At 52.4% G+C, this 24415-nt stretch overlaps 3 protein-coding genes across 3 annotated transcripts; 2 read left to right on the top strand and 1 right to left on the bottom strand.

The window, feature by feature from the left end:
• Positions 1-23: 23 nt before the first annotated feature.
• On the top strand, positions 24-967 carry C17H19orf85 (chromosome 17 C19orf85 homolog). The gene is made up of 2 exons (XM_024112479.3): positions 24-220; positions 523-967. The coding sequence occupies exons 1-2, from the start codon at positions 24-26 to the stop codon at positions 965-967; spliced, it is 642 nt and encodes a 213-aa protein (XP_023968247.1).
• Positions 968-1973: 1006 nt separating this feature from the next.
• On the top strand, positions 1974-23653 carry LOC103306806 (uncharacterized). The gene is made up of 4 exons (XM_065570810.1): positions 1974-2068; positions 2832-3143; positions 7771-7836; positions 14813-23653. Exons 2-4 carry the CDS (start codon positions 2861-2863, stop codon positions 15139-15141), a joined length of 678 nt encoding a protein of 225 aa, XP_065426882.1. The 5' UTR covers positions 1974-2068; positions 2832-2860; the 3' UTR covers positions 15142-23653.
• On the bottom strand, positions 12235-14822 carry LOC135976178 (myb/SANT-like DNA-binding domain-containing protein 2). The gene is made up of 2 exons (XM_065570809.1): positions 13348-14822; positions 12235-12801 (listed from the first exon to the last, which is right to left on the bottom strand). Exons 1-2 carry the CDS (start codon positions 13886-13888, stop codon positions 12332-12334), a joined length of 1011 nt encoding a protein of 336 aa, XP_065426881.1. The 5' UTR covers positions 13889-14822; the 3' UTR covers positions 12235-12331.
• Positions 23654-24415: the final 762 nt, after the last annotated feature.

The following is a 24415-nucleotide window of genomic DNA, read 5'->3' as shown; positions in this document are numbered from 1 at the left end:
GCAGCTCCACCCCAGGAGCTGGGATGCAGCGGGGCGGGCGCCTGTCCCTGAGCTTCCTGCCCCCCCAGCAGGTGGCGCTCTCCGGGCGCGGCCGGGATCTCTTCACCTTCGTCACCATGGCCTCGTCCCACATGATGCGGACGCTGCAGAGACCCCGCAAAAGCCGCCCTGGCAAGCGGCGGGTGAACCACCGCCGGTTCCTGCACAACCAGATCAGCAGGTGGGAGCCCTTGGGAGGTTGCGGCCCCTTGGGCACTGCTGGGGGGGAGCTCACAGCCCCTTGGGCACGGCTGGGGGAAGCTCACAGCCCCTAAGGGCACTTCTGAGGGAAGCTCAGAGCATCTCAGGGCATTGCTAGGGGGAAGCTTGCAGCCCCTCAAGTCACTGCTGGGGGGAGCTCACTGCCCCTTGGGGTACTGCTACAGGGAAGCTCGCAGCCCCTTGGGGTACTGCTGTGGGGAAGCTCGCAGCCCCTCAGGGCCCTGCTGGGGGAAGCTCACAGCCCTTCTCTTCTCTCCCCAGGCAATTTGCTGACATCGAAGCCGCCACGCACCGCCTGGCCTCCTCCATCCTGGCCCAGGAGTCCCCAAAGGACCCTGCACCCCCCGCAGAACCCCGGCGTCCTGGCCCAGAGCCTCCCGCCCCAGCTGCCAGCTCCTTCCTGGGCGTGGCCGAGGCCTTCGTGGCCCCAGAACCGGGGCCTGGCTGGGGCCTGAGCGTGGCTTCCCTGACCCCTGACCCCGGCGACCTCTTTGACCCTATCACCGGCCCGGAAGATCTGGGGCTGCCCCCCAGCTGGGCCCCAATTACCCACAACCCCCTGGAGCCTAGCCAGTGCCCCCTCTCCTGGGACCCCCTGCCCACCCTGGGCACGGACGGTGCCCCCCTCTGGGCCCCAGATCCCCCTGGCTACCTGCCCCCCATCTCCCCAGGGTACCCTGTTGGAGTGGCGCCAGGGGGGTGGTAACCATGGCAACCCTGTTCCTCCAGCCGCAAGCTCCTCCCTCATCCCCACCCCTCCCCCCCTGCGGGAAGTGGGGGACCCCACCTGGTGGGCACCCCACAAGTGGATGCAGTGAGGAACCCCGGCCGGGCGCTGAGCTGACAGAGGGTGGGGGGCATTTGGAGACTGCCAGGATACCCTGATCTGGGGAGGTCCCCTTGAATTCGGGGGTACGCCTAAAATTCAGGGGTGCCACGTTGATCTGGGGGAAATCCTCTTGAATTTCAGTGTGTTGCCTTAAATTTGGGGGTGTCACCCTGATCTGGGGTATCCCCTTGGATTTTGGGGGTGTCTCCTGACATGTTGGGGTGTCTCCCGGATTTGGGATTCCCACCATGCACTTGGGGGTTGGGGGGCCTTCTGAGGTGGGCACATCTCGGGGTGCAGTCTGGTTTTGGGGTGTCCCACCCTGTGGGGGGGCATTGTAGAGCTCTGCAGGTTTTGGGGGAATCTCTGACGTGGCAGAGTGGAGGGGGGGACCCATGTCACCCCAATAGTTGCAAGGTGAGGCTGGGGCCCCTCTTTTTGACCCGCCCCCAGCCCCCCGAAGCTGAGCCCCCCTGGTTAGCAGCAGGCAGGAGCGGGAGCCCCCAATAGCCCCCCCCCAGTCCTGTCTGTATCTAATAAACACGAGGCCGATCCCTGCCAATCGGGGCTTGTTGTGCTTGAATTTCCGTCCAGCTCCCGCCCTAGGGGGCGGCATGGGGGGGGGGGCTGGCAGAGAACCCCCCCCGGTGAGTGAGTGCCCCCCCCGGGCCTCAGGTCTGACTGCGCAGGCGCCTCCCCCGACCTCTGAGCGCGAGGCCCATGGTGCAGCGCCAGGCGCGGGCGGGGGCGGGGGGGCCATCTCAGCCCGGGGGGGGGCTGATGGGCGGTGTCCAGAGTTACAGCGGGGGCGGGGCTTCGGGGAAACGGTTGGCAAGAAGGGGCGGGGCTTCGGGAACGTTTTACGGGAAGGGGCGGGGCCCTGCGCAGTTGCCCTCAGCGCCTGGGGCGGGTCGGAGGGCGCTGAGCGCGTGCCGCCCCAGGGCCGGCAGGATGCGGCGCACACGCGCTTCTCGGGCGGTAGGTGAAGCCGCCCGTGTTCGCTGTGGCCCTCGGGTGGGCGAAGGGGGCGGGACCACGCTAGGAGCTTCGGGGGACAGTTGGGAAGGGGCGGGGCTTCGGGGAACGGTGGGCGGGAAGGGGCGGGGCTTCGGGGAACGGTGGGCGGGGTCTGGCTGCAAGGCCGCGGGGCGGGGGGCGGAGTGAGAGGTGCAATAAACGCGTGTGACGTCATAGGTGTGACGGCCGCTGTGACGTGCCCAGAGCCTAGTTCTGTCGGCGGACAGCGCGGGCCTCTCCGCAGACACGAGTCAGAACGCGTCTACACTGCCGAGCCGCCCCCCGCCTTTCCCGGCGGGCCCAGAGGCCGGCTCAGCTGACTCGGCCTTTTGCGGGGCTGAAGACACCCATGTAAATGTTGGGGCTCAGGCGGGAGCTCGGGCTCTGAGACCCTCCCCGTTGGCGGGAGCACAAATCTACTCGGCAATTTGACAGCCCCGCAGTCGGCACGGGCCTGCGTCTGGTTGCTGTGTAGCCCCACCCTGCGATTCGGCGCGGCAGGGCTCATTTTGCTGTGTAGACGGCAGTAAGGCTGCAGCGAGCTGAGGGTGACTTGCACGAGCTATGCCTGCGGTGCAAGGCTTGCTTGAGCATTTGCGAGGTACGTGCCTTATATTTGAAGCCCCCCCCCCCATAACGTATCCCCTGCCCCCCGGCCGGTTCTGGGTCTGACTTCTTCCAGGCTTCACCAAAGCCGATCTGAAATGTTGATGTCTTCTCCCAGGCCCCACCCAGTGTCAACAAGATATCACTATGTCCGTGCCTGAGGGCAGTGACACGCAACACCCCCTTAACCTCTCGGAGCGCATTGCCAAGCTGTCCTGGTCCCCCACTTTGGCTGGGCCATGGGTGCAGATAGCCATCATCAAGAAAGGGAAATCAAACCTGGTCGACAGCTCCTTTGCTGGGCACATCTCTGTGTCCAACAGATGGTTCATCGTGACAAACGCCAGCAGAGCCATTGCAGGGAATTTGAAGATTGTGAATGAGATGAATGAAAGCAAGTGTCTGGCTTCTATCCATCTGAATGTAACAGGTAAGCGCCGTGGGTCGCAATTTCAGGGGTAACCGCACCTTGGATTTCCCCTGGGCCTCCTGGAGGGCACGGATGTCAAGTTTCCAGCTTCCCAGCCGCCCCCTCTCACAGGTCTCCGGAGGCCTGCGTTTGTCTCCCTCCAGCCTGGGGGGTTGGGTTTGCGAGGCCTCTGAACGTCGCTGTGAGTTCCCAGCACGTCGGATCGGGATCCAGTCCCCGTGCTTTGCTTTTCTCACGGTGCTGTGACAATGTACACCAGGTACCAACCCGCTGCAAAGCACATTTAGTCTTAGTGTTATGCTTATAAGCGGCACACAGGATCTTTTTCAGGGGACAAGGCAATACGCCATGTTTATTGAAAATACAACAGTTGAATCACACACACACACTTCCTGCAGATGGCCTTATATTTACTGTTGGAGAAGGAAAGAAGGAGCAGGTGGATAGAGTAAATGGATACCTTTACTGCAAAAACAATGAGAAGTCCTTGTGGCACCTTAGAAACTAACACATTTATTTGGGCATAAGCTTTCGTGGGTTAAATCCCCCTTCATCAGATGCATGGAGTGGAAAATACAGTAGGAAGATGTGTTAACAGTACATGAAAAGGGAGTTGCCTTACCCAGTGGGGGGTCAGTTCTAACGAGACAATTCAATTAAAGTGGAACTGAGCTATTATCAACAGGACAAAAAATCACTTTTCTAGTGGTAATCAGGGTGGCTCATGTCAAATAGTTGACAAGAAGGTGTGAGTTACAGTAGTAGGAAATTAGCATAGGGAAATTAGTTTTTAGTTTTTGTAGTGACCCATCCACTCTGTCTTTATTCAGGCCTAATTTGATGGTGGTCCAGATTGCAAATTAATTCCAGTTCTGCAGTTTCTCATTGGAGTCTGTTTTTGAAGTTTTTTGTTGTTGAAGAATGGCCACTTTTAAGTCTGTTTATTGAGTGTCCAGGGAGACTGAAGTGTTCTCCGACTGGTTTTTGAATGTTATAATTCTTGACGTCTGATTTGTGTTCATTTATCCTTTTACGTAGAGTGTGTCTGGTTTGGCCAATGTACATGGCAGAGGGGCATTGCTGGCACATGATGGCATCTATCACATTGGTAGATGTGCAGGTGAATGAGTCCCGGATGGTGTGGCGGATGTGGTTAGGTCCTATGATGGTGTCCCTTGTATAGATATGTGGACAGAGTTGGCATTGGGGTTTGTTGCAGGGTTTGGTTCCTGGGTTAGTGTTTTTGTTGTGTGGTGTGTAGTTGCTGGTGAGTATTTGCTTCAGGTTGGGGGGCTGTCTGTAAGCGAGGACTGGCCTGTCTCCCAAGGACTGTGAGAGTGAGGGATCGTCCTTCAGGAGAGGTGGTAGATCCTTGATGATGCGCTGGAGAGGTTTTAGTGGGGGGCTGAAGGTGACGGCTAGTGGCGTTCTGTAGTTGCAGTACTTGTTCCCCTCGACTCAACCCATCAAGTAAGCACCAGGTTAATCACATTACACTCTTTTATCCAAGTTAATATGCAAATACATACATCTACTATAACACCCCAACACCCTTATTTAGTAGTATGAACACCCATATAATGAATATTAATAACTATATATAGAATAATTATACCCGCTCCTGTTTACTGTTAACATCCATATCGCGCTGGCGCTGTTACAATCCTTATAGTTACAGATTTCCTTAATCAGCAGCTTATGGGGGCCACGACCCTGAACACATTTGATGTAGCTGGGAAAAAGGAGGGAGAGACGAGAGAACCCCAATTCCCACAGAGGGGATTCTTTAGACAGCCACATTTCTTATGTGGCTGCAATGCTTATCTATCTAACAAGCAAAAAGGAAGGGACAGGATGGCCACTTTATCTATCAAGCAAAAGAAATGGTGCTCACCTGTGCCCTACGCCCCATTACCATGGTAGCCGTCACCCAGGTCTTTACTTAACCCTTACATACCGCAACAGTTACCAGTTTGTCGTAGCTCAAGTCAATCTAATTGCGAATCCGATGCGCCGAGGCTTTGCAGGACTGAACCCAGAGTCCCATAGCAAAACACCCCAGCTCTGTACTTGTACGTTCCCATTCGAGTCTATGGATTTTGCAATAGTCATTAGCATTTGATGATTATTGTTGGCTTTTCCCATCGTGATCTTTTATTTGTTGTCTTGCCTTCGGGGATGTTTGTCTCCTCTCTAGGGTTGTCAAATCTGCTAACTCAGTTAGTATCGGATACAATGGATGTTTTTGATGTTTCCAAGTCTCTCACTTCTTGACCAACTGGCCATTTGTGATGGTTTTGACACTCATCCTGAACCATGCACACAGCCGTCACTCACACCAAACAATTTTACAGAGAATCTCAGCCAGGATTACATTTTAGAAAGGATTATACGGTTACTAAAGAGGTTACAAAAGAACCTTACACAACTTAGTTTGCAATGCAGACAAGAAGCAAGGCCTTACAGCGGACATTGTACTAAAATCCTTGTCCTAAGGTAAAAGAAATGATCAGAATAAGTTATGGTCTGTTCCTGCCTTACCATCGGAGTATGACCTTCTCGGCTTATCCAGTGCGTATTTCCCTGTGGTGCCAGGCTGTTCCTTTCTGCTGGCCAGAGAGGGTGGCTGGCAGGGTACAGCAAAGAAAAGAGAAGAAGTAACAATATCCACATCATCAATATAACCCAGATACATACTACTCAATACTCTAATCACATAATCCACCTTAACCTTTCTATTTATCACTAATATTATATTTGATGTAAAACAAGTCTAATAGGCTACATTAGCAGCACAGAGAAAACATGTAGAAAATAACAAACGGCCCAACACGCCTGCTGAAAGCTTAACAGAGATGAGTCCCAGCTCCAACCTCAGGCTCTGGTAGAGGTTGGACTTTCAAACCACTCAAGTTCCTGGCAGGTCCTGGGGACAGATGAGCCATTTCTTTAATTTATCCACACACAGCTGGGCGCTGCCCAGACACAGAGTCACCGAGATCGGGGCCCTGTGAGCCAGGCTCTGGCCAGACACAGAGTCACGGAGATTGGGTATGAATAATCGGGATGGGGTGAGGGGTAATAGGAACCTATATAAGAAAAAGACCCAAAAATCGGGACTGTCCCTATAAAATCGGGATATCTGGTCACCCTAACACGGTCGCCGAGATCGGGTCCCCGTCGGGCCGAGCGCTGCCCAGACACAGTGTCACTGAGATCGGGGCCCTGTTGGGCCGGGCACTGCACAGATGTGGGCTTCCAAGGGAGGTTGGGGAATCCCTGTGTGACGTTATTGATATAATCTGGGACCATATAGATCATTGTTGCAACCAAGGTCCTGTAGTGGCACGCAAATCTTGTATAAAGGGGGTCAAATGGGGTGTCTAAGACAAGGTTATGGTTTACTGGTTATGATTATGCTGTCTATATGTGTGTATCACTTTTGTAGTTGAAGTTATGAATATTGGCTCTATACTGTCTGTATTTCAAACTTATGCTATGCTGCTGGGTGACATCCCAGACAAACTGGTGTTAGCTCTGCCTAGCCTGCTTGATGGCCCATTAAGGACCATCAGCTATACAATGGACCCATTGAGAGAAGGCAGATACGCCTTGTGACTCAGCAAAGTATGCAGGGACTCGCCCATGTGACTCCAGACTCCATTTTGCTGTAATTTTCCACAGTAAGAACAAAGAGGTGTTCTTACACCTGGAAAAGACTATATAAGGCTGATGCCTTATCTCCATCTTGTCTTCAATCCTGCTTCATACCTCTGGAGGAACTTTGCTACAAGCTGAAGCTTTGAACAAAGGACTGAGGACCCATCCCAGCGGGGGATGTATTCGAGAGACTTGATTTGAACCTGCAGTTTATTCCATCGCTGCTGCAAGCCTGAACCAAGAACTTTGCCATTACTGTATGTAATCGATTCCATTTAACCAATTCTAACTCTCATCTCTATCTTTTTCCTTTTATGAATAAACCTTTAGATTTTAGATTCCAAAGGATTGGCAACAGCGTGATTTGTGGATAAGATCTGATTTGTATATTGACCTGGGTCTGGGGCTTGGTCCTTTGGGATCAGGAGAACCTTTTTCTGTTACTGGGGTATTGGTTTTCATAACCATTTGTCCCCATAACGAGTAGCACTGGTGGGAATACTGAGAAACTGGAGTGTCTAAGGAGATTGCTTGTGAGACTTGCGGTTAGCCAGTGGGGTGAGACCGAAGTCCTCTTAGTCTGGCTGGTTTGGTTTGCCTTAGAGGTGGAAAAAACCCCAGCCTTGGGCTGTAACTGCCCTATTTGAGCAATTTGTCCTGAGTTGGCACTCTCAGTTGGGTTCCGCCAGAACCGCATTGTCACACCCTGTTATGGGAGGTTTTTAAGAACAGGTTGGACAAACCCCCTGCCAGGGCTGGGGTCCAGGGTAACTGGTTCGGGCTCAGCGCAGGGGGCGGGCCCGGACGCTCTATCGCAGTCCGTCTCGGCCCAACCCTGCTCTCACTCTGCAAAGCGGCATTTGGGGGGACGATTTTAAGGAGTTGGAGGGGATGGGACTCCTCTCCCCTGACCTCCTGGGACTCTGCATCCGCTCGCTGCAACCGCCTCTGCGTTGTCTCATTCCAGAGCCTGCGCCAACCTCAGCTCCGGTCTCCCAGGTGGCCCTGGTCAGCAACTGGATGGCAGCAGGGGGTGAGTAACGGGGCTGGGAACGGGCTGCCGAACTGCTGGGATCTTCAACTAATTCTGGCTGCTGCCCGGGTCCCCGGCAGATTGCCCCGCCTGGCTCCTGTCAGGCATGGACAGGCCAGACCGCAAGGAACAGTGCGGTGTCAGCTAGAGGCCAACAAGCAACCAGGAGGGAGGGTCTCTGTGTTCCCTGGTCCCAGCAGGGCTGGGAGTAGCAGGGTCAGATCTCTGTCTCCCGCTGAGAGAGCCGTCCATGGCTTTACATCCCTTCTCCATCAGCCAGTAGGGCTAGGAGTAGAGTGGGTGGAGCAGAACCTCCAGGTACTGACCACTTGGCCCCCAACCCCACATCCATGCCCATTTATGACTTGATTTCTTGGGTGACACTTTATATTGAAGTTCCACATAGAAGTAATTTAGAAAGGGTTGAATGGTGGCTGCAGGGTTTGTCTACACAGGGCCACTCAGGAAAATTAATCCGAATCAGGTCAAAGTGCAGGCTCTGGTCTACCCTACAGAGTTAGGTAGCTATAAGGCAGCTTACGTCACCCTAACTGTCAGTGTCTACACTGAAAGGCAGCTCCCACCCATGGAATTCGCCCGCCGAACCGTCAGAATAACTCCAGCTCCGCGCGAGGCCTAGTGCTTGGGTGGATGCAGTTAGATCGATACAGGGGCGCTAACGACATCGCCTGTTGCTGCCTTTCAGACGCCGTCCCACAATGCCCCACGCTGGCACAGTGAGGACGCGCGCTGCCGACACAAGGGGCGCAGTGTGGACATGCTAAAGGGTTTTAATTACTGTCCTGTCTGTACGTCGACATTACTTAGGTCAACTTAATTTTGTAGTAGAGACTTGCCCTGAATTTCAAGTGGATTCGCTAAACCGCATTGATCCACCTCCCCATCTTCCTCCCGCCCCTCCTCCCCCCGCCTGTTTGGACACTCTTAGGGTATGTCTACACTACGAAATTAGTTCGAATTTATAGAAGCCGGTTTTATTGAAATCGGTTGTATACAGCCGATTGTGTATGTCCACACAATAAAATGCTCTAGGTGCTCTAGTCGGCAGACCGCGTCCACAGTACGAGGCTAGCGTCGACTTCCGGAGCATTGCACTATGGGTAGCTATCCCACAGCTATCCCACAGTTCCCGCAGTCTCCGCCGCCCCTTGGAATTCTGGGTTGAGATCCCAATGCCCGGATGATGCAAAACAGTGTCGCGGGCGGTTCTGGGTACATGTCGTCAGGCCCCTCCCTCCCCCATCACAGCAACGGCAGACAATAGATTCGTGCCTCTTTACCTGGGTTACCTGGGTTACCTGTGCAGACAACATGGAGCCCGCTCAGCACAGCTGAGCTCACCGTCACCATATGTCCTCTTGGTGCCGGCAGACGTGGGACTGCATTGCTACACAGCAGCAGCTGCTAACTGCCTTTTGGCGGTAGACGGTGCAGTAGACTGGTAGCCTTCATCGGCGATCTGGGTGCTGGCAGCCGTGGGGCTTGCCTTTTGGCAGTAAATGGTGTATTATGACTGTTAGCCGTCCTATTACAAGTCGGGTCATCGCACGTTAGCAGAGTCTTCCCCGAGCAGCAGCTTGTGCAATAGGCCTGAAGACCATCGTCATACACCGCCCCGTATTTGCTGCCAAGCACCCAGAAAGATGCCGAGGGCTATCAGTCACGCTGCACCGTCGTCTTAAGATGTAAAAAAATAGATTTGCTCTGTATTCATTTGCTTCCCCCTCCCTCCGTCAAATCAACGGCCTGCTAAACCCAGGGTTTTCAGTTTAATCTTTGGGGGGGACCAGTCTGTGACAGTTGTTTGTGTCTCTCCCTGATGCACAGCCACCGTTCTTTATTTTAATTCCCTGTGCCTGTACGCCATGTCGTCACTCGGCCCCCCTCCCTCCTTCCCCTAGGCCGTCAGATACTACGTTTGCGCCACAGCTCGAGCCGAGAAGCGGTTCGCGCCTTTTCTTTGAATTCTGGGTTGAGATCCCAATGCCCGGATGATGCAAAACAGTGTCGCGGGCGGTTCTGGGTACATGTCGTCAGGCCCCTCCCCCCTCGTCACAGCAACGCAGACAATAGATTCGCGCCTTTTTACCTGGGTTACCTGTGCAGACAACATACCACGGCAAGCATGGAGCCCGCTCAGCTCAGCTGAGCTCACCGTCACCATATGTCCTCTGGGTGCCGGCAGACGTGGGACTGCATTGCTACACAGCAGCAGCTGCTAACTGCCTTTTGGCGGTAGACGGTGTAGCATGAGTGATAGCCGTGGGGCTGGCAGCCGTAGGGCTGCATTGCACCAGCCCCTTGCCAGGAGATGGTATATTATGATTGGTACCCGTCGTCGTCATACTGGTATGGCTGTCAATCATGGCCACCTGGGCAGACATGCTACTGTTTTGATGATGACGGTTACCAGTTGTAATATACTATTTTCTGCCAATTGCCCAGTATTGTCTGCTAAGCACCCAGAAGAGGCCGAGGGCGATGCTGGGTGCTGGCGGACGTGGGGCTGGCAGACGTGGGGCTGCATTGCTACACAGCAGCAGCCCCTTGCCTTTTGGCAGATGATGGTATTTTATGATTGGTACCCATCATCGTCGTACTGGTATGGCTGTCACTCATGCTGCAGCGTCGGCTGCCACCTTAAGATGTAAAAAATAGATTTGTTCTGTGTTCATTTGCTTCCCCTTCCTCCGTGAAATCAACGGCCTGCTAAGCCCAGGGTTTCCAGTTTAATCTTTGGGGGCACCATTCTGTGTGACAGTTGTTTGTGTTTCTCCCTGTTCCTGTACCTGTACGCCATGTCGTCACTCGGCCCTCCCTCCCTCCCTCCCTCCCTCCCGCCCTCCTTCTCCTGGTCCATCAGATACTACTTTCGCGCCTTTTTTCTGACCAGGCGCCATAGCTAGCACTGGGATCATGGAGCCCGCTCAGATCACCGCGGCAATTATGAGCACTATGAACACCACGCGCATTGTCCTGGAGTATATGCAGAGCCAGAACATGCCAAGGCGAAACCCGGACCAGGCGAGGAGGCGATTGCAGCACGGCGACGAGAGTGATGAGGAAATTGACATGGCCATAGACCTCTCACAAGGCACAGGCCCCAGCAATGTGGAAATCATGGTGTTACTGGGGCAGGTTGATACCGTGGAACGCCGATTCTGGGCCCGGGAAACAAGCACAGACTGGTGGGACCGCATCGTGCTGCAGGTATGGGACGATTCCCAGTGGCTGCGAAACTTTCGCATGCGTAAGGGCACTTTCATGGAACTTTGTGACTTGCTTTCCCCTGCCCTGAAACGCCAGGATACCAAGATGAGAGCAGCCCTCACAGTTGAGAAGCGAGTGGCGATAGCCCTGTGGAAGCTTGCAACGCCAGACAGCTACCGGTCAGTCGGGAATCAATTTGGAGTGGGCAAATCTACTGTGGGGGCTGCTGTGATCCAATTTGCCAGGGCAATGAAAGACCTGGTGATAGCAAGGGTAGTGACTCTGGGCAACGTGCAGTCAATAGTGGATGGTTTTGCTGAAATGGGATTCCCAAACTGTGGCGGGGCCATAGACGGAACCCATATCCCTATCTTGTCACCGGAGCACCAAGCCACCGACTACGTAAACCGCAAGGGGTACTTTTCAATGCTGCTGCAAGCCCTGGTGGATCACAAGGGACGTTTCACCAACATCAACGTGGGATGGCCGGGAAAGGTACATGATGCTCGCGTCTTCAGGAACTCTGCTCTGTTTCGAAAGCTGGAGGAAGGGACTTTCTTCCCGGACCAGAAAGTGACCATTGGGGATGTTGAAATGCCTATCGTGATCCTTGGGGACCCAGCCTACCCCTTAATGCCATGGCTCATGAAGCCGTACACAGGCAGCCTGGACAGGAGTCAGGACCTGTTCAACTACAGGCTGAGCAAGTGCCGAATGGTGGTGGAATGTGCATTTGGACGTTTAAAAGCGCGCTGGCGCAGCTTACTGACTCGCTCAGACCTCAGCGAAAAGAATATCCCCATTGTTATTGCTGCTTGCTGTGCGCTCCACAATATCTGTGAGAGTAAGGGGGAGACCTTTATGACGGGGTGGGAGGTTGAGGCAACTCGCCTGGCCGCTGATTACGCGCAGCCAGACACCAGGGCGGTTAGAGGAGCACAGCAGGGCGCGGTGCGCATCAGAGAAGCTTTGAAAACGAGTTTTGTGACTGGCCAGGCTACTGTGTGAAACTTCTGTTTGTTTCTCCTTGATGAACCCTCCAACCCCCCCCCCCGACCCGGTTCACTCTACTTCCCTGTAAACCAACCACCCCACCCCACCCTCCCCTCCCCTCCCCTCCCGCTTGCAGAGGCAATAAAGTCATTGTTTTTTCACATTCATGCATTCTTTATTAGTTCCTTACAGAGGTAGGGGGATAATTGCCAAGGTAGCTGGGATGGGTGGGGGAGGAGGGATGGAAAAGGACATACTGCATTTTAAAACTTTAACTCTTATTGAAGCCCAGCCTTCTGATGCTTGGGCGATCATCTGGGGTGGAGTGACTGGGTGGACGGAGGCCCCCCCACCGTGTTCTTGGGCGTCTGGGTGAGGAGGCTATGGAACTTGGGGAGGAGGGCTGTTGGTTACACAGGGGCTGTAGCGGCGGTCTCTGCTCCTGCTGCCTTTCCTGCAACTCAACCATACGCTCGAGCATATCACTTTGATGCTCCAGCAGACGGAGCATTGCCTCTTGCCGTCTGTCTGCAAGCTGACGCCACCTATCGTCTTCAGCCCGCCACCTCTCCTCTCGTTCATGTTGGGCTTTTCTCATCTCCGACATTGACTGCCTCCACGCATTCTGCTGTGCTCTATCAGCCTGGGCGGACATCTGCAGCTCCGTGAACATCTCGTCCCTCGTCTTACGTTTTCTCTTTCTAATGTTCACGAGCCTCTGCGAAGGAGAAACATTTGCAGCTGGCGGAGGAGAAGGGAGAGGTGGTTAAAAAAGACACATTTTAGGGAACAATGGGTACACTCTTTCATTACAAGGTCGCATATTTCGGCTTGCAGGCAGCCATCGTAGGCCACAGTGTTTTGGCTTTTTTAACCTTCTTAACATGCGGGAAAGGTTGCAAACAGCAGCGCATTTCCCATATCAAGGATGAATTGGGTTGTCCATTTAAAATGGGGTTTCAATGTAAAAGGAGGGGGCTGCGGTTTCCCGGTTAACATGCGGCACAAACACAAGTAAACCCCCCCCCCACACACACACACACGATTCTCTGGGATGATCACTTCACCCCTCCCCCCCACCGCGTGGTTAACAGCGGGGAACATTTCTGGTCAGAATAGCAGGAACGGGCGCCTCTGAATGTCCCCCTTAATAAAATCACCCCATTTCAACCAGGAGAGCCTTCTGGAGATGTCCCTGGAGGATTTCCGCTCCATCCCCATACACGTTAACAGACTTGCTTGCTTTTTTTTGGTAATGTTTACAAATATTTACAAAGTTACACTCACCAGAGGTCTCCTGTGTGCCCTGAGGGTCTTGGGTGAGTTGGGGGGTTACTGGTTCCAGGTCCAGGGTCACAAACATATCCTGGCTGTTGGGGAAACCGGTTTCTCCGCTTCCTTGCTGCTGTGAGCTACCTACAGTACCTCCATCGTCATCTTCCTCGTTCCCCGAACCGTCTTCCCTGTGTGTTTCTCCAGTGAGAGAGTCATAGCACACGGTTGGGGTAGTGGTGGCTGCACCCCCTAGGATCGCATGCAGCTCCGCGTAGTAGCGGCAAGTTTGCGGCTCTGCCCCGGACCTTCCGTTTGCTTCTCTGGCTTTGTGGTAGGCTTGCCGTAGCTCCTTAATTTTCACGCGGCACTGCTGTGTGTCCCTGTTATGGCCTCGGTCCTTCATGGCCTTGGAGATCTTTTCTAATACTTTTCCATTTCTTTTACTGCTACGGAGTTCAGCTATCACTGCTTCATCTCCCCATATGGCGAGCAGATCTCGTACCTCCCGTTCGGTCCATGCTGGAGCTCTTTTGCGATCCTGGGAGGACTCCATGACGGTTACCTGTGCTGATGAGCTCTGCGTGGTCACCTGTGCTCTCCACGCTGGGCAAACAGGAAATGAAATTCAAACCTTCGCGGGTCTTTTCCTGTCTACCTGGTCAGTGCATCTGAGTTGAGAGCGCTGTCCAGAGCGGTCACAATGAAGCACTGTGGGATAGCTCCCGGAGGCCAATAACATCGAATTCCGTCCACACTACCCCAATTCCGACCCGCAAAGGCCGGTTTTATCGCTAATCCCCTCGTCGGAGGTGGTGTAAAGAAACCGGTTTAAAGGGCCCTTTAAGTCGAAAGAAAGGGCCTCGTTGTGTGGACGTGTCCAGGCTTAATTCGGTTTAACGCTGCTAAAGTCGACCTAAACCCGTAGTGTAGACCAGGCCTTATTTAGAATTGAAGTGGCCTGAATTCAATTCACTCTGGAAGTGAATTAAGCTAAATAGAATTCAGGCTGCCTTAATTTTGAAGGAGAGTGTCCACACAGGGGTTTAATTTGGTTTAACTAATACATTTTAAAAGCCAATTCTGATTAGTTTTCTTGAGTGGCCCTGTGTAGACAAGTACACTCTTTACCTGTGTGTTTAGTATGTTGAGACCACATATTCACCATGTACAAATGCTTTATAAACCAGCTATCAAGTGAACCTTAATCTAAAGTGTATGGTGCCTAGCACCCCAGTCATGGCCCAGCACCACACAGCGGTAGACACTGTACAGTATCTATTAGCTGTGTTATGGTAGCACCTCGGAGCCCCAGGAAAATCGGCAAACCCATGATTAGCCGGGGACTGTGGAGCATCTTGAACCGAAAAATCCCTTTTGTGTGCCGGGGTGGAACGCTGAGCATGGTAGAGAGGCTGGAATTTTTTGCGTGCTTTGTCCAACTCTCCCACTAACACTGCTCTCCTGTCGTTGGTTGCAGAGCCCGGATCTCAGTCCAGCCATATTGTAGCGGTGGTGGTGGGGACAGTGCTGGCCTTTCTGGTGTTGGTGTTGGCACTGGGGCTACGGCAGAGAAATAAGAAAGCTCACTGCAGAGACTGGTTCCGCAGCTGTCTTGGCTTCCGTGCCAGAGCCGCCCCGTCCCAGCAGGCCGGCGACGCAAGCCCCGTGCAGGAAATGCAGGAGCTGGCAGAGATGACGCAGCCGGAGGACGCCAGCGGTGGGGACCGGTCAGCCGTGATGAGTGGGAAACTTCTCGGCAGCGCTGAAATGCTAAACACTGCGGGACTGGAGAGTGGGGAGGGATGAACCTCGTCCCTCAACATCCACTCAATTTGCAGCGGCAGTCAAAAAAGAACCAATATTCATATATTCAATGTACTTGTTTGATTCCAAGTAGCAGTCCTCTCAACAATTAATGGCCCTGCAAATACGTTATTATTCAGGGCAGGGCAAACAGTACCGGGGACGGGGAAGGTTCCAGGGACGGGGACGTGGTCACGGGAGGGGTCGTGGAACTGGATTTTCGGGTTATGGGGATGTTTGTAATTACTGAAAGCAGCCCGGACATTGGAAGAACGAGTGTCCGAACCGGCCTGATAACTCTGTAAATAACCAGCTAGACCCCCTGCCAGCACAGCCCGGCAGTCCCCAGCCTTACTTTGTCCCACAGCAATAATGGGACGCCGGGGAACCTCGGGAAATTTTAGCTCCTTTACTACCTCTCACTCCCATGGGTGAGTGTGTTTTGACTATTAATGATCTTTCTCTCCCTTTCCTTGTTGATATGGGAGCTTCGCTCTCTGCAATTCGTACTACCGATCTGCCTGTGGTTCCCCGCTCCAGAAAAACCGTGTCCGCTGTGGGTATTATGGGAGTCCCAACCCCTTATCCCCTTTCAAAATGTCTACTGGTCCAGGTTGGTCCCCTTTCCGCGGATCATGCCTTCCTTCTCTCTGATTCCACTCCGGTAACCTTTTGGGTTGGGATCTGTTATGTAAACTTGGCTGTACCATCTATTGTTCCCCGGATGGTGTCTACTTACAAATCACCCAGTCCTCTCTGAGTGATTCTATGGCCTCCCTGCTGTCTGAAACTCCCCTTTCCACTCCAGTTCCCTGTTACCCATTGATCCTGTCCCTTGAACACCTAATTTCGTAGGTCCCATCCTCTCTGTGGCAAACCCACCCATCTGAAGCGGGCTGCTTAAATACTGACCCTGTCTGCATTACTGTTGACTCCTCTAAACCCCTGCCTCGCCTGTCTCAATACCCTTTAAACCCCGAAGCCGAGGCTGGCATTGCGCCCTGCGGGAACAAGGCATTATTGTCCCCTGCTCCAGCCCCTGTAACACCCCTATCCTCCCAGTTCGAAAAGCTGATGGTAAATCGTGGCGGTTTGTTCAGATCTTCGAGCCATTAACCGCATTGTCATACCCGCCTTTCCTGTTGTCCCTAACCCAGCAACGATTCTGGCTTCTATCCCACCAGGTGCAACTCATTTTACTGTTGTTGATTTGTGTTCTGCTTTCTTTTCTGTCCCGGTTCACCCTGACTCCCAGTATCCTTTTGCCTTTTCTTACAAGGGGCAGCAGTACACATGGACCACGCTCCCTCAGGGGTATACTGAAAGCCCATCTTACTTTTCCCAAGCATTAGCTCGAGACCTTGCTGACCTTGTTTTTCTGTCCAGGTCCACACTAGTCCAATATGTAGATGATCTACTCCTCTGTTCCTGTTCGTTGTCTGCCTCAGAAACTGATTCTTTAGTGCTCCTTACTGCCCTAGCAAAGAAGGGTCACAAGGCTTCTCACTCTAAGCTACAGCTCTGTCAAGCCTCTGTCACATACCTCGGCTTTCTCCTCTCCCAGGGTTCCCGTACACTTTCTCCCGCCCGCGTCCAAGCTATCCTCAGTTTTCCCCGACCCCGCTCCCCACGCCAGGTCCGAAAGTTTTTGGGCATGGCTGGATTTTACAGGCAATGGATTCCCCAATATGCCTCCCTTGCAAAAACCTCTCCAGGAACTCACTCAAGTCTCTGTGCCTGACCCCAGGCTGTGGCCCCCGGAGGCCGACTCTGCCTTTGTTTCCCTCAAACAGGGTTTGGCTTCTGCCCCCGCTTTAGGGCTGCCTGACTATTCTAAGCCTTTTACCCTTTTCTGCCACGAACAATCTGGGTGTGCACTGGGAGTCCTCACTCAGATGCACGGAGACAAAAACCGCCCAGTGGCTTATTTCTCTGCCACTTTGGACCCTGTTGCCCAAGGCTTACCCCCTGCCTGCGTGCTGTGGCTGCCGCAGCGCGCCTAGTCGAAATGTCCGAATCCCTTGTCCTTCGCTCTCCCCTTACCCTCATGGTCTCACTCTGTGGAAACTCTCCTGCTACAACGTAACACAGGCCGCCTCTCCTCCGCCCGCCTTACTTTTACTGCTGTCGGCTTTGTATATCACCATAAAGCGTTGCTCTCAGTTAAACCCTGCCACTCTCCTTCCTTTGTCTGATGACGGTGATCCCCAGGACAGCCTTGCAACTGTTTCTGCTGTTACCGTCCCGCGCTCTGACCTTTCTGATGTCCCTCTCCCCAACTCTCACCTTGTTTTGTTTACTGATGGTTCCTGTTTTCGAGACAACCTTGCAGGAGACGCTGTAGTGTCACTCTCTGAAACGCTAGAAGCTGCACCTTTACCTTCTGTAACCTCAGCGCAAGTTGCCGAATTAGTTGCCCTCGCCCGTGCCTGCTTTTGGGGGAGGGACACTCCACCACCATTTACACTGACTCCCGCTATGACTTTGGCACCCTCTGGCAAGCTCGGGGTTTCCTTACCTCCACCGGTAGCCCTATCAAAAATGGCCCCTACATCGCTGCTCTCCTGTATGCAGTTTTACTTCCCTCTGCCCTAGCTCTTGTTAAGTGCCCTGGCCACTCGATGGCGGATACTGATGTTGCTAAGGGTAACGCATTTGTTGACGCCTCTGCTAAACATGCTGCTGCCATAGAACCTTCTCCAGATGCGTTTCTAGGTTCCCTTTCTGTTTCTATACCACCGCCGTCCCTCACTAACCTCACCCTGCTCCAAGACTCTGCCCCAGAAGCCGAAAAAGACTCCTGGGTTGCTCTCTACATCCTGATACCCTTTGGCGTTTGCCTACTGGTGCCTTTGCGGCCCCCTGTTCACTCTACCCGTCTCTGGCCGCCCTGCTACACGGTGTTTCACATGTCGGAAAGGAGGGGATGGTCTCTGCTACAACTAAGGCAGGATGGTGGGCCTCGCATTTCAGAAATTTTGCAGCCCGCCACTGTGCCGCCGGTACCACTTGCCAAAGCCACAATATTGGTAAACCTGTAAAAGTGGCTCAGGGGTTCCGGGGCCTGCCCCAAGCACCATTCTTGCATTGGCAACTTGATTTTGTACAAATGCCGAAGTGACAACAATATGAATTTATTTTGGTTATGGTATGTTTATTTTCTGGTTGGATTGAAGCCTTTCCTTGTCGCAAGGCTGACTCAGTGTCTGTTGCTAAATGTTTGTTAAATCATATTATGCCTGCCAAGGGAATTCCTGCCACTCTGTCCAGTGATTGGGGTACACATTTTACCGGACAAATTGTTCAACACCTGGATCGTATAATGCATATCACACACCTGCTGCACTGTCCCTACCACCCACAGAGCGTAGGTGCAGTTGAAAGGTGAAATGGTGTACTTAAGAATAAGCTTGCTAAGATTTGTGACTCCATAGGGTTAAGCTGGCCAGCAGCTTTACCACTAGCCCTTATGGAAATGCGATCCACTCCATCCCAAAGGCATAAATTGAGTCCCTTTGAAATTGTTATGGGACGCCCTATGCGAGCTATGGCTACCATTACTCCAGTCCCAGACGTGAACTTGACTCACAGTACGCTCCTTCAATATTGCAAGGGACTAATGCAAGCCGTAAGTCACTTCCATTCACAGGTTCAAGCCGCCTGGCCAACGGAACCCACCTCTGACGCTTGCCATGACCTCGAGCCAGGTGACTGGGTCTACGTACGGCACCATCATCGAAAACACACCTTGGAGCCCCGGTGGAAGTGTCCTCATCAGGTACTGCTTACTACCCAGACAGCTGTTAAACTATCTGGCATCGCAGCGCGGATACGTGCTTCGCCTCCCCGGCGAACCAATCATCACCTCAGAACCACGCAGAGTCAATTTTGACTCCAGAAGAAGATGTAGAGGAACAGCCTGCAATACCTTACCATCTACGCTCTCGTAAGGGTTGCCAAAAGCAGATGACGACCTAAAGCAAGGCCCAAGAAGAAGCAGTAGTGAGCCTAGCGCCTGCTGCCTGGTGGACGTAAAACCGTGACTGCGGTTCCCTCAGTTGAGGTTGTCAGAACCAGAAGGGCCTTGCCTCCAACATGTGCCTCTGGTGGTGCCTGTTCCTCGGCTGCTGGTGTCTTAAGGTCTGGGGGAGTCCATGATGACAATTCTTTTATCCAGTAGCAAGTGTGGATAGCTCAGACCCTTAATATTTCTAATTGCTGGGTCTGCAGCCACATCCCAGCCCACTCTCAAGGTGGTGTTCCTGTCCTGGCAATCCCACTCAATTCCCCAGACCTCACTGGAGGACCTCGTCCGTTTAACAAAACATGGAACAGCAATGACCTGATGAGGTTCAACAAGGACAAATGCAGAGTCCTGCACTTAAGACAGAAGAATCCTTTGCACTGCTACAGACTAGGGACCGAATGGCTAGGTAGCAGTTCTGCAGAAAAGGACCTAGGGGTCACAGTGGACGAGAAGCTGGATATGACTCAACAATGTGCTCTTGTTGCCAAGAAGGCTAACAGCATTTTGGGCTGTATAAGTAGGGGCATTGCCAGCAGATCGAGGAACGTGATCGTTCCCCTTTATTCGACATTGGTGAGGCCTCATCTGGAGTACTGTGTCCAGTTTTGGGCCCCACACTACAAGAAGGATGTGGAAATATTGGAAAGAGTCCAACGGAGGGCAACAAAAATGATTAGGGGGCTGGAGCATATGACTTATGAGGAGAGGCTGAGGGAACTGGGATTGTTTAGTCTCCAGAAGAGAAGAATGAGAGGGGATTTGATAGCTGCTTTCAACGAAGGGAGGTTCCAAAGAGGATGGAGCTCGGCTGTTCTCAGTGGTGGCAGATGACAGAACAAGGAGCAATGGTCTCAAGTTGCAGTGGGGGAGGTCTAGGTTGGATATTAGGAAACACTATTTCACTAGGAGGGTGGTGAAGCACTGGAATGCGTTACCTAGGGAAGGGGTGGAATCTCCTTCCTTGGAGGTTTTTAAGGCCCGGCTTGACAAAAGCCCTGGCTGGGATGATTTAGTTGGGAATTGGCCCTGCTTTGAGCAGGGGGTTGGACTAGATGACCTCTTGAGGTCCCTTCCAACCCTTATATTCTATGATTCTATGACACTTGGGAAGCAGTGGGAATAAATGTATCTAAATGGATAAGTGGTGGAGGGAAAAGGTCATTGGTGTTTGGTGTGTAATGGGACAGGGCTGGATCTGGGGAAAAGCCGTTGCCTTCAGCATATTGTGGCCAATGCTGTATGGGATTATTCGAACAAAACTAAAGAGTGGCGGGCCGGGTATGGGGATATGAATTTTTCCTCAACCTGGGATCAAACAGAAAAATCAATCTCATGTTCCCCCTACAGTAATCTTAGTGAAAACAATACAATCTTTCAATGCCATGCAAATAACACCACTCCTCGTAAGGAGAATTACCCTGTGCCCTTCGGAGGATATTACTCCTCCTTTGTAGGCACCTATGTGACAAATGGGTGCAACCGACCTTTCCCAGCCTTAATAGGCCATCATTGGGTTTGTGGGACCAAAGCTTATACTGTGTTACCAGCTAACTGGTCAGGTATCTGTTATCCCGCCCGACTCTTCCCAGTATTCCGAGTGCTAGGGTCCTTCCCACGAGAACGCTGCCGTAATTTCAGGCAAAGAAGGGATTTACCAGATGCCCAATGGTATGTAAATAACATAAGCCCATTGACCTGGGAAGAGGCCATTGGCGGTTCCCTTATCCCACTTGGGGGAGTAATACACCATGCAAAAAGGCTCCTGAGGTTACAAGCAGTAGTTGAAATAATGGCAAATGAAACCGGAGAGAGTTTAAAAGCCCTGGCCAAAGAAACAGGGGCGATCCGACAGATGGCCCTCCAAAACCGTCAGGCATTGGACATAGTGCTGGCGGCCAAAGGAGGGACCTGTGCTCTCATTAGAAAAGGATGTTGTGTGTTCATACCTGACGACACCAATGAGGTAATAGATCGCGCTAGTCACTTAGAACAAATTGCATATCTTACCCATGAAGAGCCAAGTTCTTTATGGAAGTGGCTAAGTAACCTGTTCAATTTCTCCGGCGTAGGAAACTGGTTGTTTCAGGGAGCCCTGACTATCCTGTTTGGAATCCTAATGATTTTTGTATGTTTTCAGTTAATCTCCTGTTGTATCCAGAATTGTGTAAGGTATGCCACCCAGGTGACTGCCCCAAAACAGGGTGCTAATATCATGATTTTGAATATCGCTGATGAACAAAGAGATTAAGAACGGTGTGGAATCCAGTAATTGTTGGTCATGCCTATGGCCTACATAACCCTGAGGGGAGTGTTCGGGCCGCCCCTCAAGGTGCCTGTAGCGAGGATATACCTGAAATGGGGGGGTTAAGGAGGGACCCAAAGAGGTCAGGGTGCACCATCACCTGCCTACCGAGGTGCTAATGGGTAATGACTTGGAGAACTGGCCGGATGGCACTCAGAGAGCCCTGGTCCTTACCTGGAGCCAGAGCCAGCGAGGGACGTGGGACCTCCCAAAGGGCGGGGGACCAAAGTGCCAAGGGTAGGGCTCGACAGGGTTGGGCTGGAGCCTCCATCCCAAGGTGGGGAAACTGAGGCACTGCCAACCAGGGCTGTATCCTCAAACCCAGCAGCTGAATTCCAGATGGAGCTGCAGGAGGATCTCTTCTTGGAGAAGCTGAGGGCCCTGGCTGGCCACAGTGGTGTAGGATCCCAGGGGGAGGACCACCAGGAGAGATTCCTGTGGGAGAGGGGATTCCTGTACCAGGAATGGGCTGATTGGAGGCAAACTGAACCTTGGAAAGCCAGGAGGCAGTTGGGGGTTCCCCAGAGGTAACGCTGCAGACTGTTGTACTTGGCCCATGATATCCCCCCTTCGGGGCATCAGGGCATCCGGCGCACCAGGCAGAGGCTGCTGCAGAACTTTTACTGGCCCGGGGTCTTTGACGCTGTCCAACAGTATTGCAGGTCCTGGGACTCCTGCCAGAGGGTGGGGAAAGGCCCGGGATAAGTGTAAAGCCCCGCTGAGACCTTTGCCCATCATAGAGGAGCCTTTCCAGAAGGTGGCCGTGGACATAGTGGGGCTCCTTAGCAGGGTGATCCGGTCAGGGAACAATACATCCTGGTGGTGGTAGATTTCGCTATGCGCTACCCCGAGGCGGTGGCCTTGTCCTCTGTCGAGGCAGACACCGTGGCAGACGCGCTGCTGACCATTTTCACCAGAGTGGGATTCCCCAAGGAGGTCCTTACAGAGTCCGCTGGACTCTCTCCAATTTGTCCACATCCCTTCTGTAGTGGGGGTCCCAAAACTGGATGCAGTACTCCAGATGTGGCCGAATAGAGGGGAATAATCACTTCCCTCAATCTGCTGGCAATGCTCCTACTACTGCAGCCCAATATGCCGTTGGCCTTCTTGGCAACAAGGGCACACTGCTGACTCATATCCAGCTTCTCGTCCACTGTAATCCCCAGGTCCTTTTCTGCAGAACTTCTGCTTAGCCAGTCGGTCCCCAGCCTGTAGTGGTGCCTGGGATTCTTCCATCAAGGTATATCGCATCCACTGCTTAAGCCCATTACTGCTTGTCCTAGCTTGAGTGGGACTAAGAACAATTGATCCCCATCCTCTTTATAACAGCCCTGAACATATCTGCAGACTGTTCTCAGGTCCCGCCTCAGTCTTCTTTTCTCAAGACTAAACATGCCCAGGGTTTTTAACCTTCCCTCCTAGGTCAGGTTCTCTAAACCTTTCATCATTTTTGTTGCTCTTCTCTGGATTCTCTCCAATTTGTCCACAACTTTCCTAAAGTGTCACACCCAGAACTGGACTCAGTCCTCCAGCTCAGACATGACCAGTTCCCAGGAGAGCAGGACAATGACCTCCCGTGTCTTACATACAACACTCCTGGTAATACAGCCCAGAATAATATCAAACTTTTTAGCAACTGCATCACACCGGGGGCTGCTATTCAATTTGTGGCCTGCCCTAACCCCCAGCTCCTTTGTAGCTGTGCATGCCCCAGGCCGGTTATTCCCCAGTTCAGAGCTAGGCATTGGATTTTCCCTTCCTAAGTAAGGCACTTTGCACTTGTCTCTACTACATTTCCTCTGGCTGAACTCAGCCCAGTTCTCCAATTTGTCCAGGTAGCTTGAATTCTCCCCTCCTCTCTGTGGAAAGTGGAGCCTTCCTCTGTCCCGCAGCTGGAACTCCCCATGCAGCCTCGGCCGGGACCCCGCGGTGACGTTATCTGATTAAAATATGATCATATCGATCATTGTTGCAACCACTGTTATATATTTGCAACAAATCTTGCACAAAGGTTGCCAAGTGAGGCGTCTATGGAAAGGTTACGATTTGCTGAATATGATTATGCTATCTGTTTGTATTTGACATTATGAGCATCGGCTCTGTACCTGGATTTCAAATGTTTGCTCCTGGGGTAATGCCCACAAGGTAGTTAGCCAGCACATCTGGGAGGCAGCTATTCAAATTGTGTGGCCCATCGAAAGAACATTTCACTCACAATGGAAGACGCCCACCTACCCTGCAGGGACTTTCCTGTGAATGTGCTGTCTGAGACATAGCTAATGGCTTCTACTGTGACTAAACAGAATCGTGCATGGACATGTGACTTGCCCATGTGACTTCAAACGCCATCTTGTCACCTGTGATTTTCCACTAGCTGTGCTGAGGGCTTTGTTTGAAACAACGAGTTTCCTGCCACATTGTAGAAGCTAAAAGGCCCTGGAAACATCTAATGGAACATTCTAACCAATGGACTAAGGACCTTCCAATGATTTTGAAGCAGCCAGAGACTTGATTTAAGCCAGCAGTCTATTCCATCACTGCTACAAGCCTGAACCAAGAACTATGCAATTGTTGTATGTGATTCCTTTAACCGATTTTAACTCTCACCTTTTTACTTTCTTTTTATAAATAAACCTTTAGATTTTAGATACTAAAGGATTGGCATCAGCGTGATTTTGGGGTAAGATCTGAGTTGTATATTGACCTGGGTATGTGGCTGCGCCTTTGGGATCAGAAGAATCTTTTAGGTGCCACCAGACTCCTTGTTGTTTTTGTGGATACAGACTAACACGGCTACCTCCTGATACTTAATGAAATTGGTTTTAAAGAACCACTCATCTCTAAGTTGAGTGTTTTTGGTGGTGATACAAGGACTGGAACGACTAAGGAAACTGCTGTTCTGACTTCATGTTAGCCAGTGGGGTGAAACAGAAGTTTGCTTTTGTTGC

The sequence above is a fragment of the Chrysemys picta genome, chromosome 17 (genome assembly GCF_011386835.1).
Source record: "Chrysemys picta bellii isolate R12L10 chromosome 17, ASM1138683v2, whole genome shotgun sequence".
Taxonomy (NCBI): Eukaryota; Metazoa; Chordata; order Testudines; family Emydidae; genus Chrysemys; species Chrysemys picta.
The sequence above is the reverse complement of the archived record's forward strand: the minus strand, read 5'-3'. Positions and strand labels throughout refer to the sequence as shown.